Source organism: Anabrus simplex, chromosome 1 (genome assembly GCF_040414725.1).
Source record: "Anabrus simplex isolate iqAnaSimp1 chromosome 1, ASM4041472v1, whole genome shotgun sequence".
NCBI classification, from domain to species: Eukaryota; Metazoa; Arthropoda; class Insecta; order Orthoptera; family Tettigoniidae; genus Anabrus; species Anabrus simplex.
Window position 1 is genome coordinate 156,028,307 of NC_090265.1, and position 21,085 is coordinate 156,049,391.

The 21,085-nt window shown below is 40.6% G+C and overlaps 1 protein-coding gene across 1 annotated transcript in view; it reads right to left on the reverse strand.

The window, feature by feature from the left end:
• LOC136863270 (angiopoietin-4) overlaps positions 1 to 21,085 on the reverse strand; it is a 400,811-nt gene that overhangs the window by 93,432 nt on the left and 286,294 nt on the right. Inside the window, exon 2 of the mRNA XM_067139659.2 lies at positions 8,582 to 9,827. Coding sequence (XP_066995760.1) covers positions 8,582 to 9,730 — 1,149 coding nt within the window. The 5' untranslated portion in view covers positions 9,731 to 9,827. The remainder of the gene's footprint in view (positions 1 to 8,581; positions 9,828 to 21,085) is intronic.

Below are 21,085 nucleotides of genomic sequence, written 5' to 3' on the forward strand. Positions count from 1 at the left end.
TTACATTGCAAGCTTTCAACACAGCTTGCCATTAAAACCAAGTAGCCGGCATAGGCCAAACTGTTTTTTACATCCCCCCTAAACTGAATCCCTCCCAGTAAATATATAATGGCGTGTGGCCTCCAAAGAGCCTGGTGTTGGTCTCTCGAGTTGACACCGTATAGCCGACCTGCACATGTGTGACGATGGGGGCCTACCTATGCCTACCCAGCCTCCGAGCCATCGGAAATAACCAATGAAGATCAAAATCGCCGTCCAGTCCGGGAATCAAACTCGGGAGTCTTTGGACCAAAGGCCAGACGCTAACTATTTAACCAGGAAGCTGGACTCCCAGCAATGATACATGTTCACGATGATCAGTAAAGATGACAATTTTCAAACTTGTCTAACCCCTGTAACTACTTTGAATCATGAACTCTTACTGTCAGTAATTACTGTGGCCTGATTGTCAACATAAGTGCCTTTGATGCCCGTAATAAATTATCCTTTATCTCATGATGTACAAGGCTTTTCAAATTCTTAGAAAATAACAGCTGGTGCATATGGGAATTTAATATTCATGTTAAGAATGTCAGCGTCTGCTATAACTCATCTTCCACGAGCTATGAAACAGGTTCTTTTCTTTCAGTTGTAAGCTTTCTGACCCTGCACATACTAAGGTCATCATTCAATAAGTGCTGAGTTATTTCACTGGATATTGTGGACGAAGTACATTCTGTACCTTCTCCGTGCCGACTAATATATTTCATGTTGGCTACCCCTGCACTTAAGTAACTCTAGCGTCTAGTCGGCTGCAATTTCAAGGACTCACTAATGGTGAATTTTGGAATTGACGACCTTGAAGGATTCTAGAGCCGTATCCATTCTTTCAATTATATAGTTTTGATCCCTAATTTCTCCCAGTCCTGAGGCCATAATTCCTGAAGATTTTCGTATTTTTCTTTCAGCTTCATCTCGTTGATGAATCATGGTCCTCGTTACCATCATATAAAGCGCCTGAGATCAGCGTCGAAGATGGCTGATTTATATGTAGAATTTTGTAGTCTGATTGAAGGCGAAATGCCGAGACTTGTTAATTGCATTATCCTGCAGATTTACCAAACTATCAGAAAATGAATACCAATAGTACTTAGGCTACGTGTCACAGTTGCTTAAGTATATTTTTTCTAACATAATTCTGAGGACAGTTGGACTTCCTTTAAAGGTGTTATGCCATTTGGAGGAAGAAAATGCTTGTTTATGCTTACTGTGCATCGTTTAATTATCTTGTGAAAACTAGCCAACAATGTTGATTGAAGACGAGTATTATCCTACCGCAGTCGTTTTACCAGAGACCGGTGATGTGACTAAAGAATGCAGTACAGATAACTTTAACACAGTCTCGGTTGTATAGTACATATTATACTCAAATTTGAGGGGTTTTCATGGTTTAAAAAAAAGGTTCGATCACCAAGAGGTTATATTAATATAGCTTCACCGGAAGACGGAATGTTGACCGTGGATTAACTTGAATTTGCAAATGTTACATGTAAATATTCTTTTAAAAATGCATTCTAATAATAATAATAATAATAATAATGCTATTTGCTTTACGTCCCACTAACTACTTTTACGGTCTTCGGAGGCGCCGAGGTGCTGGAATTTAGTCCCGCAGGAGTTCTTTTACGTGCCAGTAAATCCACCGACAAGGGGCTGTCGTATTTGAGCACCTTCAAATACCACCGGACTGAGCCAGGATCGAACCTGCCAAGTTGGGGTTAGAAGGCCAGCGCCTTAAGCGTCTGAGCCACTCAGCCCGGCAAAAATGCATTCTAACTTAGGGATAATGGGAAGTAGATACTTCGTGAGAAGAGATCCTGTATACCGTGTTATGAAACATAAAATTAATTGTACAGCACTAATTTCCTTTTCGTCCTTAATTAGATATTTTCATTCTTATCCTCCCGGCGATTATTATATTTGATTTTAAATTGATATATAAATCTAAACCTTACAAGCCTCAATTTGTTTTATTTTTTTATTTTTACAGTTTGCTTTATGTCGCACCGACACGGATAGGTGTTATGTCTACGATGGGATTGGAAGTGCCTAGGAGTGAGAAGGAAGCGGCCGTAGCCTTAATTAAGGCACAGCCCTCCCCCCAGCATGTGCTGGTGTGAAAATGTGAAACCACGGAAAACCATTTTCAGGGCTGCCGACAGTGGGGTTCGAACCACTATCTCCCGGATGCAAGCTCACAGCTGCGCGCCCCTAACCGCACGGACAACTTGCCCTGTCCTCAATCAAGTAACTTATTCTGCTGGTACCTTCACCTCGCAAAAGGCTGTCGACCGCTGTAAAGTAATTATTTCTATTTTGAACTTCTCATATCAAGGCTGCGTACCACTGTAAGAGATACTAGACCGAGGATAATCTCCTTCTTCCACATTTCCCTTCTGGCTTGCCGTCTGTGATCAGTTGTATCAGGCTGTCATTGTCATTTTGGAAGATGGGTCCGAAATAGGCCGTTGTCAGCGTTTTGTGATAGTTAAGACTTCGCATGATTTCCTGTCACAGCGGAGGGTCTACTCAGGGATCTTCCACATTGAAAATGAAAATCGACAGCCTGTTTCCAGTAATTCGACGGGGTCAGGAATGGAATGGAATGGAATGAATGAAGCCTCCACCTAGCGGCGAGGATGGGAATTGTGCCGGCTGCCGAAGCATGTTTCATTCCTTGGGGGCAATGCGTGAAAACTGACGGATGAAATGAAATGTTATTGGAGAGTGTTGCTGGAATGAAGGATGACAGGGAAATCCGGAGTACCCAGAGGAAAACTTGTCCCGCCTCCGCTTTGTCCAGAATAAATTTCACACAGAGCGTTCGGGATTTGAACCATAGAACCCAGCGGTGAGAGGCCGGCGCGTTGCCGCCTGAGCCACGGAGACTCTAGCTTGAACACGGTCAACACTGTGTGTGTTTTTATATCTGATTTGCTGTTACTTCGAGCGTGTTAATCTCAAACAATTTTTTTTTTTTTAGGATTGGGGAGATTCCCCAGAATTATAATAGGGAACGTGAAGTATTTCCTGAACGTATTAAATAGAAGTGGGAGAGAGAGAGAGAGAAGACATTGAGAGTGCATTCTGAAGGGTAGACGTATCATGTATTTGTTAATTCTAACGCACAGCAGGGCGGACGATAGGGTGGAGGAGTACGCGGGCGGCCGAACATCAGCGAGCACTCGCACGCACTCACGCGAACCTGCCGCTAGCGTGGTTACTGGGCTAATTTATTAGTGACTTTAACAGATCAGCTGCGGACTTGAGTGTAAATTGCCAGCACCTGTTCTCTCTGCCTACTTTCTACTTTCATTAAGTGCCCGCTCGCTTGCTCTTGCTGCCTGACTGCGTACTATCCTAATTTCAGCTTAGCGAATTGCTTTATTAAAGAGATTTATCCACTTGTTGTGGAATGTCTCATGATCCTTCGCATGTGGCTTGACACTATTTTGAAGATGTCACTTTGTAGAGTTTGTGTACTGTCACTGTGTTGTCTTGCTACAGCGTTACAGTCTTTCTGTGGAAGCTGGATAGTGCCGGCGTAAAATATTAAATCTAATATATTTCCTTACAATAGAGCTGTGCGTTAATTAGACTTTTTTTAAAAAATAAAGTAAACTCGTGTTTTCGTCCCGAGGTGGTGCAGCTTTTTTCAGGCGCACCCTCAATGGAGGGAGGTGCATGTACTATTTTAGTCACACACCAGCCTTCTTGCCATTCATAAATCTCTGGCAGTACCGGGAATCGAAACCGGGCCTTCGAGGCCGGCAGCTAATAGTGCTAATTATCACGCTACGGAGGGGACCTTGTTGAATAATGCATATAGAATGGAAAGTATTTCTTTTTATGTTATCACTGTCTTTTACATAAATAAGTACATAAATAAATAAATTAAATAAATAAATAAGTAAATACATGCATACACCTTCATTATAGACTGTTGTGCCTCTCAGCGTTCAGCTGCAAGCCTCTGTGACCTTATTAAACTCCTACACAATCGTATGTTTGTAACTAGCTCCGAGGCCTCGTTTATTCCCATATCTCGTTTATTTAAATCATTATAAACTGAGTCTAACCATCGTCGTCTTGGTCTCCCTCTACTTCTCTTACCCTCCGTGGCCTATCCTCTTCCTTTCGTCTCACACGGCACCGTTGTTCCTAGGCATTCCCTTGCTGTTTTTCTACTATAGTACCCCTACATGCCACCCATTCTCTTTCTGTATCATGAACCTGCTGACTGTTTAGTTTTTGGAACTTCACTAATCGTATTCATGTACTTCCAGCTAATTTCCTCGTGCTGGGAGATTCTCTACACTTATTCTTCTGCAGACAGTTTTCACTTTCTCTGCCCTAGGTCTAGAGATACTTAATTCGCTACAGATTAGATAGTAGTCTGTATCATTGAATACCCGTACGCTCCCAACACATTTCCTGAATTCAGTGTCGGTTATGATTTAGTCTATCATGGATCGGGTGCTCTTACACTCCTATGTGTAGCGGTGAGGAGCTTTTGGCTTGAAGAATGTATTCGTTTCTGCAGATCCCATACTAGCACAAAGTATTCCCATTACTTTCCTTATCTCCCCCACATTTACCCATTACCTTGTCATATTCTTCAATTCTATTTCCAACTCTCGCATTGAAATCAGCCAGTAGCACTGTACTGTCCTTCTTGTTGACCGTGATTACAATGTCAATCAGTGTTTCCTAAAACTTTTCGACTTCGTCCTCATCTGCACCCTTAGATGGTGAATACAGTACACTGAGACAGTATCGTCCTAATTCCTCCTAACTCCTTAATCTACCCACATCATTCGCTCATTTACGTGCCTAACAGAAACTATGTTACGTGCAGTATTATTTCTGATAAACAGTCCTACTTCACACTCTGCCCATCTCTTCTTAACACCCATTGAAATGAAATGGCGTATGGCTTTTAGTGCCGGGAGTATCCGAGGACATGTTCGGCTCGCCAGGTGCAGGTCTTTTGATTTGTCTCCCGTAGGCGACCTGCGCGTCGTGCTGAGGATGAAGTGATGATGAAGACGACACATACACCCAGTCCCCGTGACAGCGAAATTAACTAATTAAGGTTAAAATTCCCGACCCTGTCGGGAATCAAACCCGGGACCCCTGTGACCAAAGGCCAGCACGCTAACCATTTAGCCATGGAGCCCGACTTAACACCTATTAAGAACACTTTAGGCTATAGTGTTCTATCCTGTCCTCATTATCTCCCGAGTATCATTGATTCCTAAATTATCCAGGCGTATCCTCTTTGCTGACTCGGCGAGTTCTACTTTCTTCCATATGACCCAATAATATTTATTGCTCCCTATCCAATTCGATTGCGATCGCCAAGTGTTTTCCATGGAGCCCCTCACCTGTCAAATGGAAGTGGGACTCCATTACCTCCATAGGCCCGAGGCTTGCTTAATATTCTGAGCTCGGTAATTTCTGTGAAGCAGGATGCTGCCTTACTTACACATAGTCCCAGTGAGGATCTCTCCTCTAACGTGTTAGGGACCACTGGTGGATTGTAAAGTCCTAGCCGTCTGAGCATAATAAGGGCCATGACTCAGAATATGTCCGAGATGCCCACTCGTATTCCATAGCCAGTGGTATCCCGCTCCCGGACCACTTACTAGGCCACTCAACCATTGCACGTGGTTCACGAACTAGGACTTGACTACAGTATCCCACACCACGAACACTAAGTAAAGAAAGTACAGTTTTTTATAATACTGTAAAATGTATTCATCACCATTGCTTACATTTTAAAAAATTTAAAAATTTGCTTTACGTCGCACCGACACAGATAGATCTCGCGGCGGCGATGGGATAGAAAAGGCCTAGGAGTGGGAAGAAATCGGCCGTGGCCTTAATTAAGGTACAGCCCAAGTTTTTGCCTGGTGTGAAAATGGGAAACCACGGAAAACCATCTTCAGGGCTGCCACCAGTGGGGTTCGAACCCACTATCTCCGGCATGCAATCTCACAGCTGCGCACCCCAATCTGCACGGGCAACTAGCCCGGTGCTTAATTATTGGAGTACTTTATTCTTAGTGCTGATATAATGTAGTTGTATTAAGATAATAAGGAGCAGCACACTGTAGCGGCGGAAAGAAAATTAATAAATTAAATAAATAGCTAGATATTCCTACGACTGCAAACGTAACTCTCAGACCGTTTCTCCCGAAGAATCTACGAAGCACCCGAATTGAGAATTAGTCGTCGCACGTTTCGGATGATATACTGAATTGTATATGCAGAAAATGTATAGTTATAGATATATTATTCGTATCCCGGTATTCTTCATAGTAGTACCAACAACAAATCCACAACTTGCAACTCAGGAACATTGTATACGAATATAATTCTCAACATTTAAATGTGAGTATTGTTTACTGAAAGTACTGAGCATTAAAACCACCAACCGCCACATAGTCAGTTTTAATCGTTTTTAGTACTGAGCTTTATAAATTAAGATTATGGGATTTTATCTGCGATGAAGGCCATTAACTTAATTGATGCCCTTTTTTTTTAGAGCGAAGAGCCGTTTGACAGCGCGATAACCTGTTACTTTATAGCGCACGTAAAAAAGTTTCGTTTCTCGGATGTTACTCTGTGTTTATTAGCATGACCAGGATCCTTTTGTACCAAAAAAAAAAACACTAAATTTTAACTTTCAGTAGGATTAAAAATAATCAAAGTATGGAAGATATAATCTCAAACTTTTTTTAAAGGTTTCAAAATGAAGCAAACGTTCTGAAGTGATATTTGCTCTCTCAAATTGTATAAATACTTCGAAGAACTTACTACATAACATAGGCCAAGCGTAGCGCAGGAGATTGACGCAATTAGCTTTAATGTTAAATTTTATCGGGCATTATCTATTGAACTAATTAATTAATGGCGTATGTATGGCCTCCTTCTAGTAGACGGCCTATTAGTCGACCTGCATGTCTGTGAAGACGAGGGCCCTACCTAGGATGATTTCTAATGTTGAATACGCCACACATACCCAGCCCCCGAGCCAATTGAATTAACCAACTAAGGTTAAAATCCCTGATCCGGCCGCGAATCGAACCCGGGACCCTCTGAACTGAAGGCCAGTACGCTGACCATTCGGCCAACGAGTCGGACATCTTTTGAACTATTAGTAAATTAAACGAGTTGATGCATATACCTCTTGTATAAGATTGCCTATTCAGAAACCACTGAGTAACTGACCTTTCGGTGGTCGCCTTGCAGTGAGAAAAAATATGCCTCCCGTAAGGCGACATAGTGCCAAGACAAAGCACCACACTTTGTGGGGAAATTAGAACAAAACTTCGAATCCAGGAAGTTAGCAAATTAGTACTTCTTGTATGTCGGTTTTAAAAGTATGAAAAATGTGTAATAAAATGTTTAAAATGTGAAAATATAATATTTTTCTTCGATTTTTTGAGATGCATTACAGCCAGAAATATTTCAAAAACGGAGAGTAAGCTGTGGGGTTTTTCATCCTAAGTGTCATAATTCATAAGTATATTGTCAAATTTTGTCTTAAACTGATTTTAAAGAAAACCAAGCATGTTCTAATATAGAAAACGTACCCTACGTATGAGTAACATAGAAACTTTTTTTTACCTTCGGTAACTTTCCTACGAACTACTGCGTTTCGAAAGACAGCTGTTTCGGAGAGTTCACTCCCCGTTGGTTCATTAAAGCTGGAAAAGGTACGAAGCTAAATATTTCAGTTGTTTTCTCACTGCGCGGTTTTGATGAGTTCATGTTTTGTGTGCAATTATTATTACAGTTGATGAAACAGAAATGTGTTAATCATCTTGGCTAAACGCTGTTTGCTATTTTTTACTCTTCCTGGTTGATACGTTTTCCTACTTTCAGGACAAAATTAGACATATTATTTCTTTTATTATAATTATTAAAAACTTATGCCCCGGAATTGTCCATGCCCGTTTGTGTATTGCCTATTTTTCTTGTCTTATTCACTCTTTGATTGAGTTATCTCGATGCAGCTGTAATTGTTTAGTGCTATGCTTGGAAAAGAATGAATAAGGAACTGTTTAGAACCATAGTTTTCATTATGAAGCTGCAATCCTAAGCCAAGTGACGTTTTTCATTAGGTTAGTTTGATCTCAGCATTGACAAACGTGGCTACAGTAAACCTCGAGTGAAGTTGTGTTGGAATTGCTCCCGGGATAAACCGTGGTCGGGATTGGAACCACTCATTTTTTGATTCCATGTGCTTTTGTGAAATATACCTTAATGCGTTCAGTTTTGGAGGTCGAAGCATATGTCTTTGTATCGATACAGGTGTGTCTTTATCTTTCTTTAATTATTTGTTACTTTCGATATTGCTGGAAGGTGAAACATAGACTGATGTCACACAAACATAAAATGTGAGTATTTCAATGTTTTCTACTTTGATGTTTGTTCTAAGGTCTTGACAATGAATTTGATAATTCTTAGAAATATAAATCTCCAAGTAATGGGACTAGAGGTGGGTTTTGTTTCTGTATTAAATTAGAAAATACCTTTACATCCTTTATGGTGGCGATGATGTCCGTGGTGAAGGTGGTATTCGTTAGGGAAGGCTTGTTCTTCACGCTTGGGAATATGAGACCACGACTTCTGCTGGAACCCCGTCCTGCCAGGTTGGCGAAAGGAGCGCTGTTGGTGGTGTTGCTGTTACCGGCCGTGGTACTGGGACTAGCGGTGGTGCTGGAACTTAGAGTTGTAGCGGGAAGCTCGGGTTCGGTAGCTGTAACTGCCACAAACTCCTCCGTGTACCTCACTGGGTTGTATTCCACTAGACGGTCGATTGTAGGATCCAGCAATAACTCGCTGGGAGCAGCGGGTCGCTGGACCACGATACTCGCCACATCATCCTCTTGCTTCTTAAGTCGTCGCTCTACCAGGTCAAGATTAGCAATTATCTTATTCGCTTTGGATCGCAGATCCGCATGAATGTCGCTGATTGCTCTCTCCTGACGTTGTGTCTGTGTTAGTAGTTCATCCGACTTCGGTACCAAGTCGTCAACAGAGCTCTTAGTGCCCACTACCACATCCCAAACCTCGTCCATCTTCTCTGATACACTCAGAATGGGATGCATCTGCCTAACCAGTTTGTCAAGCTTACTGCTCTTAATAACAGGAATGGCAGTAGTTGAAGTCGTGGTAATAGTGCGGTTCTTGAACAACTGTGGTATAGCGGAAGTCACAATTTCAGGTTCGACAACTGCTTCATGAACATCTGAAACAAGATTGAGTACCTTACCCAGATTTTCTGATACTAAATTAATGTGGAACTGAAGTTTACGATCAACATTGTTAGTGGCAGTCCTTAGTCCCTCCAGCTCTTTAGATACGTGCGTCATTACTTCTGCGTTTAGCACCTTCGTGATATCAACAACATTCATACTGATGGGCTTCTTCTCACTTGCTTCAGCGTTGATGTCGTCTGCAGGGAGAAAATTGGTATCAAGTTGGTTCTTCAGTCCTATCAATTTTGTGTCAATGTCGCTCACTTTTTGGTCAAGGGTTACCAGACGTGAATCAAGGGATTCGTCTGCAGGTGCTGGTTCAAATAACTTGAGATCCAGTGTTCTCAATTTGGAAATGACGGAATCGGTCTTATCAATGTTGTCAGTTACTCGTGAGTCCAGCATTTCGACTCTTCGCATAAGGTGTTCGACGGCTCTGTCCAGGTTTTCAATTCTCTGCAGTTTGGACTCCAGTGTCGATACGACTACCTCGAAGACGTTGAACAGATACTGCTCCCTGAAACAGACATTGCATTGCACAATTAAAACCGGAATTTTAATAGATCATGAATTAAACTCTATGCCAAGACCCTCAAGGTACTCAAATACACGTGAATGTTACTGAAATATTGAAAAAAGTCAATAAATGTAGTCTTATCTCTCTTAATACTTTTATTTAACCACCGGGATTAAGATTTATCAGATTACTTCCTTCAGTAAAGAGGTAAATTGGATTCAGGCAAATGACTTAAAGAAGAAAAGTGCTTATGTACTAACTACAAAATTAAAGGAAACTAAACATAATCCTTTTACATCCCATGTACTAACTACAAAATTAAAGGAAACTAAACATAATCCTTTTACATCCCATCACAGAGACGATATCCTTAATTTTCATTTAGATAGAATGTATGTTGTTGCTACGACGTTTCTTGTCCATTCGTCTTACTTATCGCGACTTGTCGTGAACACAGTCAACAACTCAACAGTAACCGGAGAGGATCATTACTTAAGACGCCTCGTCTGTCAGACTTTCTCTGAACACTGCTATTATTCGTACTGAAGTTTGCATCAGTAGCGAATACGAAAGATTGTTGTACGACTTTGTTCAGTCGTCTCGGTGAGGCATGGGTGAGGTTGCAGCGGTCAGCGTGTTAAAAATACGAATGAATATAACGAGTATCTATGGCTACCCCGGTGACAGATTTCCTCTACGTCTCGCAATTCAGCTTCTGGAAAATCCTCGTATGTGCCTTTCTAGCCCCAATTAATACAAATGCATTCATTAAATTAGACACTTCAGTAACACTGATTATGAGAGTGACTTCAAGAACCATATAAGCACGAGGGCTGATGAACAGAACGTCAGAAGACCCGAATCACAGCAAATTACATGAAAACCCACAACCTGTATTCCAGTCTTTGACCGGGTCAAGGATGTAATGAATGAACCATATATAGGCTATTATTACAGTGGGGTCGCCACTCCCAAAGTGATTTATTAATGACTAGCAAATGCTATGAAATTATAATGGAGAGTGTTGCTGGAATGAAAGATGACAGGGAAAACCGGAGTACCCGGAGAAAAACCCGTCCCGCCTCCGCTTTGTCTAGCACAAATCTCACATGGAGTGACCGGGATTTGAACCACGGTATCCGACGGTAGAGGCCGACGCGCTGCCGTCAGAGCCACGGAGGCTCAGCAAATTACATAATGCCGAGAATTATATTCTCACAGCGACTGCCAGGGAGCACCAGGAATATAACAACAGTGCCTTCATTCTCAAAATAACTCAAAAATGTAGAATCGTAGCGAATATTTGTCAGCGTATTAACGCCGCATTGTCCGGCCCCGCGGTGTAGGGGGCAACATGTCCGCCTGTCACCCGGCGGCCCCGGTTTCGATTCCCGGCCGGGTCAGGGGTTTAAAATTGTAAATATTAATATCCCTGGCCTGGGGACTGGTGTTTGTGTTTTTGCTATTTTCTATTTGCTTTACGTCGCACCGACACAGATATGTCTTATGGCGACGACGGGATAAGAAAGGCCTAGGAATGGGAAGGAAGCGTCCGTGGCCTTAATTAAGGTACAGTCCAAGCATTTGCCAGGTGTGAACATGGGAAACCACGGAAAACCATCTTCAGGGCTGCCGACAGTGGGGTTCGAACCCACTATCTCCCGATTACTGGATACTGGCCGCACTTAAGCGACTGCAGCAATCGAGCTCGGTAGATGTTTTTATGTCGTCCTTGACGTTCCTTTCCTCACATTCAACACTTTACACTTCCGCCATTTACATAATACACTCAGGTTCCTCACATACGGTACAAGTAGAGGCAATAGATCTTCATAGGTCAACGCCCCGAACAAATAGCATTTTTTTAAACACGCCTCATTGGTTAGTTCTTGACAATTTTTACATGTTTAAATGAATTAGCTAAATTATTATTATTATTATTATTATTATTATTATTATTGAAAGTTTTTAACTCTGTTCTTTGTCACTATTTGCTTTGTTAAGTCAATAAAACGGCAAGTAAAACTAATGGTTTCAATGGGTTTTTTATTCGAAATAATTTTTTCTAATCCCTTTTACGCCATCCTAGCATCACCAGCAGTAGGGACAATCTCTTCCTTGATTAGATAGGCCTGTTTCTTTCCTTCTCTCGTCATACCACATTTAACGTTTAATTACTCATATTCTCAAATTTGGAATTTATACATAGTAACCGAACGTCATTTTTAACTATGAGACCTATTATTTGCTGAGTACATCAATGCTTGAGATATCCTACTTTTTGTAGCATGAATGGAAATGGGATATTATCGGACACTTTTAGAAACAGCACGTAAAAAGACTGTAACCACAAATCTTTCATGGTTCGTTCTCGGAGTTCTAGTCTTGCGTACAATTGTTTAGAAATAAACAAAGCAGTGCATCCTACGTTCACTACTTCCCACAGACTTGAGGAATACGTGATATCATTGTTGTTTTTCTTTTTTCTTTTCAGGGAAGTAGGTTATAATATGGTTGAGTAAACGAGTACATTTTAACCACAAAGGCATGATAATTCTACTTTCGAGTCGAATGTGAGGGAAAATGTAATGTTACGTTTTCTTGTAAGTGTGTGATTCTGGCTGTTATGTGTAATGGGGGGTAAAATCAACAACACAAAGCCACTTTGATACGGTGGAATTAGTTTTATAATTTTTATAATTTTATAATGTTTTGAAAGAAATTCGCCGATAGATGGCTGTACTATTTTGGAATTGTTTTCTTTTCCTTTTATTTATTCATGTATTTATTTTATTCATTTATTTATATATTTATGTATAAAGTGGCGCAAGGCTCTTGGACCCCTCTTACACTTATCCACACACAATTGTTGTGGTTTTTACAATACGGTATTTTAAATATCACGGCTAGAGTTGAAATATTAAAAAGTTAGTAAACAATCTTAAAATGCCTAAGCTATGAAAATAGTAACTAGCTTGAAGTAACACTTCTCAATTAATGAATATGAATATTACTATTTGACAGTTTCTTGTCAATAAGAACCATGATACTGTGTTAATATGGTGCTATTTCTATTCTTATGAACAAATGTATAATCTTAAATACGGTAGTGAAAAACAGCGAAACGTTTGAAGGGGTAACTTTATATTATTAGTTTTCATCACACGCCATTCATACATACATACATACATACATACATACATACATACATACATTCATTCATTCATTCATTCATTCATTCAATTCAATTATATGTACCTGGAAGAATTTAGACTGGCTGTTTTAGGCTGGTCGTCCACTGGAACCGTATTCCTCCGAATAAGTGGTCGCGCGACTACGGCCGAATGTGCCCGACCGATCCCACGACAAGTGAACACGTTGATATTTGTCCACCGAGTGAGTTGGCCGCTCGGTTGGGGTCGCGTGGCTGCGAGCTTGCACTCGAAACACAGTTTAAACGTTTCCCTGTTTCTCGTTAATTCTCCTTAATTGGCCTTAATTAAGGTGCAGCCCCAGCATTTGCCAGGTGTGAAAATGGGAAACCACGGAAAAACATCTTCAGGGCTGCCAACAGTGGGGTTCGAACCCACTATCTCCCGGATAAACATAATTGTAGAACCAGCAGGTCTGTAATTCACTTACATCATTGTCCTCGTAATGACAAGTCATGCATGCACCTCCATTGTGTTCTACCTTCCTTTTGTAACTATAGGCCTAACCCCCGTCCCCCCCATCGCTCGATCCTGCCTACACTACTGATTTCTGATATTCTTATACCTTAACTGATTCATGAGCTCAATATTAATTTAAAAACGATTTAATCGATATATACATACATTCTAGGCATGATATTTTGTTGTGATGAAAATAGGACTTGCTCCTATTGCACGGATTATGTTTTTTTACGAAGCTTGCTCTAACAGCTTTGAAACAATTGGGAATAGGATAAATTGAGGGTCACCCATGCACGGAATTGTCATTGCCCAAACTTTCACGCTCTCTAGTCCTCTCGTGGCGGCACACTAAGTTCATAGGGATTGGCAAGGAGGTATATCCTAAGTTTGAATTTATTTTCTTAATTAATAATGTTATTGGATTTACGTCTAACTATATTTACGGTTTTTGGAGACGCCGAGGTGCAGGGGAGGGACCGCAGAAGTTCTTTAACGTGCCTGTAAATCTTTAAGTAGCACTAGAAAGAGTCGGAATCGAACCCGCCAACTTGAGCTCAGGAGGCCAGCGGTCTACCCCCTGAGCTACCCAGCCCGGCAATTTACCCCTTTTTAATTACATTTTTGTTAATGTTCCTGCATATCTCAGTCTGTTGTGTCCGAGTCCATGGCTAAATGTTGAGCATGCTGGCCTTTGGTCACAGGGCTCCCGAGTTCGATTCCCGGCAGGGTCGGGAATTTTAACTATCATTGGTTAATTCCGCTGGCAGAGAGGCTGGGTGTATGTGCCATCCTCATTATCATTTCATCCTCATCACGACACGTAGTCGCCTACGAGCGTCAAATCAAAAGACCTGCACCTGGTGAGTCGAACATGTCCTCGGACACTCCCGACACTAAATGCCATACGCCATTTCATTTCTGTCTGTTGTGAACTTAGCTAACTGAATAGCAGCCGTGTTGTGCGACTTGGTTGAAAGTTACCATATAACTTGTTTTTAAATTCTCCACGGAAAGGGCTTTGGACGTTTTATGGCTTAAAGCCAACTTGAAAGACGCAAAATCCTGACTTAAAGAGAGATTGATCGGGTCAGTTATGAAGGGGGCATTCTCATCTGCCTTGTTAACGCCTACCTTATCCTAAAGGAGATTAATGGTGGGCTTCTCTGCGTATTATTACCTCCCACCATTGATCTGCTATGAACGTATCATAATAATCGTTCTGTGGAACACGACATTGTTCCCCAACGTGATACAACCACAAACGGCCAAGTAGTTATCCTTGACCCGGCGAATACCCGTGAGGGAACTAACCTTCCATTGGATAAGGTGATTTACTTTAGCGCCGGTGATGAACAAGCAAGTTCAGTGGAAGGGGAAGATCTGAGGAAGAATGTTCTTTCACATTTTTAGTGGATAATGAATAGTGCCATTTAGATTAAAGAATGGGAGGCCTACATTTTTCTCCAAAATATTACGGCTTTACATAAAAACTGGGAACCAGTTGAGGATGTATGACTACATGATACGCAGTGCTATTAAATATTGCTTTTCTTTATACTTAAAATGGGAACCAGATGAACCACCTCTATTTTTAAACATATAAATTCGCTTATTGAAAGATAACGATTAGGAACTATGCTATCTTGTACTGCTTTCTAGTTGGTACTAAAGCATATTTTTTATTGGAACGTGTTTGTACAGACACCAAACTTAATGATGCACCCTCACGTAATCCAAATATAGTCTTAACCAGTTTTCTAAAGAACACAGAGTAGTTTTACTACCTGAAACCCCATCTTGAACACCTTTAATTAGGCCTACTATTTATTTTCCACATATTTTCTGCTGTATGGGGGAATGACTATGATTTGATAGATATTCATTTACGTTTGTAATATACATTCATAGCTATCTACAACTGTGGTCATTTGGTCCAGGTGTTAGATTCCCGACAGTACCAGGAATTTAAGACCAGTTTGAGATTTTGGAACGGGTAGAACTCAGCCTCCGGTAAAGCAAGTAGCTTAATATCTCACTCTTGGCCATTCTAGTTGTTTTACAGCAATTTTTCTATTTTACTCCTCGCGAATGCCGCCTTACATAATGATTGTGGCCATCTCCTCCCCATCCTATTCCCAGTTAATTATTACAACTACACAGTCCTAGTAAATTATAAGTACATAATCATATCAGTACAGACATTCTAGCTGTACAAGTTATTAGACCAATTCCCTTGTAATTCAACTCATCGTACGGAATGATAAGTTATGGAGGCCCGCAATACTACTGTAATGTTGGTTTTACGTCCCATTGTTGCTTTTACGGTTTTCGAAGAAGTGGTTGTGCTGGAATTTTGCTCCACTTTTTTTTACGTACCGAGACATCTAAATATTTGAGCACTTTCAAATATCGGACTGAGCCGGGATCGAACCTGTCAACTTGGGCTTCGAAGACCAGCGCCTCTACCGCCTGAGACGTTCAAACAATGTCACTGTTCAAGTAGCTTTTCGATCTATCATTACGCGTTTTTACTGCTTCACCTTGTTTTGGCCAGCCCCTATATCTTAAAAATGTTTGTCGGGACAATATGGCCGATGTGCGACGCGATTGGATGAAATGGCGTATGGCTTTTAGTGCCGGGAGTGTCCGAGGACAAGTTCGGCTCGCCAGGTGCAGGTCTTTTGATTTGACACCCGTAGGCAACCTGCGCGTCGTGATGAGGATGAAATGATGATGAAGACGACACATACACCCAGCCCCCGTGCCAGCGAAATTAACCAACTGAGGTTAAAATTCCCGACCCTGTCGGGAATCGAACCCGGGACCCCTGTGACCAAGGACCAGCATGCTGACCATTTAGCCATGGAGCCGGACTGCGACGCGATGTAATTCCAATAATACAATGCTGACGCCTGCGTGTTTAGTGCTAGTGTGAAATTAAAAAGAAATTGCGAACATTACTCAAGTAACAGATCCCGTAGCCTTATTTATTGAACTACCCACATTGTAACTGTGTGTAGGAAATTGTGATTATAAGCTTTATTTATAATTTCAGTTGTGTCAATCACTATTATTATTGTTGTTTTTGTATCCATGGTTACGATTAATACTTTGTCGTTAATATTATCACCTGCGATTTAGTCTTTCATAAAATCATCTAATTTAATAGTTATTAATAACTTAAAGGAGATAAAAATGAAGTTACTGTAGTTGGAAAAGAAATTTTATTAGCATTATTTACCTTTGTATTCGTGATTACGAATAATTTGGTTCGTGGGCCCCTAAATACTTCTCACAGGTTAACGTTATTCGGGACTGACGAATAATTTTGTCATTTGTAATGATTATTCTTTAACTTTTACCAAAATTGGCTCGAACATATTGTATTGCATTGGTCGTACATGAAATGAAATGGCGTATGGCTTTTAGTGCCGGGAGTGTCCGAGGATGGTCGTACATAATTACTACACTCTGACATCAGAATGGAAGCTGGGATAAATTAGTTTATCTGTACTCTATCCTCTATGGGCACTTTCTCCGTGCCTTTTGTCTTGGCATTGTTGTAACATACAGTAGATTCTTACAATGCTGCCGTTTTTTAATTATTTATCTTGAAGTTTCTTTGTCGTGAAATATCATATTCCGTATGGTCCATTTAACACGGAGAAATTATACTGTTCCTTTCTCGTATCCTTGTGTTATGCAGTGCCAGGACTTGTTCTTTATAACTTGAATTGAAAGCGATTTAAATGCTCAGCGAACTGAGTCTTTATGCGCATGACTGCTTTGCTCTCAGAAGAATCTGTGTTTTATTTAGTTCACTTTTTTTATCTGCCGGAGGGAAACAAACTTTCCAAGTTCTGAACTGTTACCTGGAAGATAAAGAATGCAGTTGTGGTGCATTACGACACCAGTACGACTGCATTATGTAAAGTGCTTGCTGTCTGATTCAATACTAGTTTTTATGTTGATTATTGATTTGAGATAAATATTTTCTTCTGTCCACGAGTGCATCCTTGTATGGTAGATATCGTGAATTTGTTGTGACTGAATATTTAGAGGGAAAAATGTATTGACTATACTGATTCGTGCTTATTACAAGGATTTTAAGATATTCTAGGTCTGTAACTGTTTTTAGCACATGCGAATACGATTAGGCAAGCTTGGGGAGAGTTAAACATTCGACTAGAAAAACCCTGTTACATAAGCGGGACCAGCTACACTGATTTACAAGGCGTAAATAGGATATCTGACATGCTGTTTGATGTTTCCGGTACAGTTTTTCATGCTGTTTTCAAATCTGAAATCCGTTTTGCTCTATCACGTCAGTTTTTGAAGATGCTGACAAAGTTTTATTTTTCATGGAGCAGCGTGCATCGAGAATTGTTTTCATAGTTTTTCGTCAGGGCTGAAAGCTCGGCTTCATTAAATATATATATAGCGGCTTTAATCCAGTATTAATTTATTTCTTTACGTTAATTTAATGAGCCACGGAAACCTACATTCATTACTTATTTTCATTTGCTTCTTCATTGTCAGTGACAGTGGACATTATGTGGTCCAGAGGTTGCAAAAATTCACCAGATCTGTTTTGCTACGTATGGCTGTGTAGCAAACAAATCCAATGCGTGCCATGTGGGGCATTTCCACTAATCTTACCTAAAGCCATGTTTATTAGTACTCCATGTATCAATCAATGCTGCAGTGAAACATGTGTCTGCGAGTTGGTTTCTTTGATACAATGTTAAACATATGTAAATGGTTGATGGGGTATATCTCAAGAACGGTGGGTGATAGAAACAAATGTTTGCATATTTGATTCAACATGTTTCAGTTATCTTAAAACACGTGTTGGATACCAAAATATCCACCGAAAGTCATTTTTTTTTTGTTGATCCGTGTTATTCACATAAAATTAAAAATAAAGTTCACAGGAAAACAAACTGTATTCACTTATAAATCAAGGAATTGTTAATTGGAAATGTATTGCCTACAGCAGTCTGAACCACAAACTGTCGGATGTTTAAAGAAAAAGTCTCCAATATCCTGCCCATTTTATGTAGGCTACATTTCGATCTGATGGTGTTGTAAATACAGTGTAAAGCTAGTAGAAAGTCATCGTACCGCTCTATATACTGTAAATCGTAATGTTAAGGCATTGGAAATATTTAATGAACTCCTGTGTGACTGCATTGTAATTATGGTATGTTGATTACATAACGATATGTTTTAACTTACCTATACATTTCGTGTAAATGTCTATGCGGCGTCTTGTTTTAATTATGCTACATTACTTGTAAGCAGTTTTCATGTATTTTATTTATATTTTGTTTTCGTGTGTTTTGTTGTATTCATATAATTTTTTGATTTGGTACATTTTTTCGTAAAACTTTGTTGTTCGTGGAATTTCTTGATTTAATGTTTGTTTTATCTAACTTTTATGTAATTTTTATTTAATTCCATTGCTTTACTATTGCCGCTAGGATATATCCCAATTGTAATGAACCAGTATTTGTTAATCAGTACTTTACTTGTCAGAATTTGTTTCTTGCCCAGTACGTGGCAAGGAGAAGGGGAGAGTGAGTGAATTGCCCTGAGATCCATACCTGTCATGAAAGGTTCCTAAAAGACCAGAGTGTCTGAAGGCCGTATCTGTCTGGAGCACCTTGTATAATATCATTTACAATGCTCTTGTTCGACCTCACGATAATTGGCCACCTTGACATGTGCTCTTTCTCATTTTCCTGTTACTTGGAATGGACACTTTTCCATCAGCGTCCCCTACTCACTTCCTTTTTTCAACTGCCATCATTCAGCGTCTTGGAGGCGATGGGCTTAGCTGCTTTCTTTCCACTCACCTGGCCGATATTCGAATCCTGGATCTTAGGATGGAATTTTTACCTGGAAAGTGACATTATGCTATGAAGAGCATGTGGCCATAAACCCTCTGGCCAAAGCGAAAAATAAACCAGTGTAGCTACTCCAGCGACACAAGCTGAAGTAAGGTTTACGAAATAATTAAGTGGCTCGAATCGGGCAAGGGCTATGCTGTTTTCCTGAGTAGCAGGCAAAATTTCCGGATAGACCACTGCGAACGAAGATATTTCAAATTGGATAAAGTGGAACACATCAGTTTTTCACAAATTTATTCAGTCACGTGTTGTCTTTGAAATGACGCCCATCCATATCGAAGATCTTCGGTCGGTAGTTCATGGAGTAAACAAGATTCAAGTTTTCGGTGTTGTTGAAATCGCCTGTACTTTATTCTACAGTATAATTAAAAACACGAGATTTGTTAATAAATTAATTCACACGTCGTAATCTTCAATTTTACGGTTATTTCAGAATGGTAAATCAGGCTACCAGAAAAGGGCGGTGGACTGGAAGCTTGGGGGAGACCGAACCATGATACATTTTATTTAACATAATTAACTGAAATACACGACAATTACAAGTTTGGGTGCCCAAATTATTTTAGAGTTTGGAATTAATAATTACAAGAATCCCTTCACATTCCCACGGCAATCGTATAAGTAGAATTCTCCTAGACTGCCCTCTTGCAAATGCTTCTGTATCTGAATCACTCATACGAATTTTTTTATTGGTTACTAGCGGAATTACCCGTTCTTCATTCGGTTTTCTTTTTTAACGAAACTCGTAAGATAGTGGGTTAGAACCCCACTGTCGGCAACCCTGAAGATGGTTTTCCGTGGTTTACCATTTTCACACCAGGCGAATGCCTTAATTAAGGCCGTGGCCGCTTCCTTCCCATTCCTAGGCCTTTTCTCTCCCATCGTCGCCATAAGACCTAGCTGTGTCGGTGCGACGTAAAGCAAATAGCAAACTACTTTAGCAACCCACGACCTTTCGCTCCTGAATATTGCTCATTTTCTTTGTTTTTACCCCCCATATTTTTACCGATGATGATGATGATTGGTGTTTAAAGGGGCCTAACATCTCTAAGGTCATGGGCCCCATATTTTTACACCTTAGAGGTCGAATTTTCGAAGATTTCTTATCTGTTACGTGTGATCTAAGAGGGACCTCTGTGCCGAATTTAACTATCGTGAAACTGATACAGTATATATATATCGGTTGAACAGCTGTTGTCCTGGGAAAGAACGTGTGAAACTGGCCTCCCTTGCTCCTTACTATCCCTCACGGACATCGTAACGCTGTTGCCTAACGACATGCAATAAATCACGTCTGTCCGCTCGTTGATATCTATTTATTAATGGAACGAAATACCTTTTCAGCACCACAGCCACCGGGCTGAGTGCTCAGACGGTTGAGGCACTGGCCTTCTGACTCCACCTTGCCAGGTTCGATCCTGGCTCACTGCTATTTGAAGGTGCTCAAAAAACGTCAGGCCCTTATCTGTAGATTTACTGGCATGTAAAAGAACTGCGGGACAAAAATTGCGGCACCTCGGCGTCATCGAAAACCGTAATAGTAGTCAGTGAAACGGAAAAATAATAACCTTAACATCACAGCCGATCCTGACTGGATGTACTTTAATCTAACAAAATAATAATGATACTAAGAAAACACGTCCTCTCTCAGAATCAACCGGTGTGTTCCGTG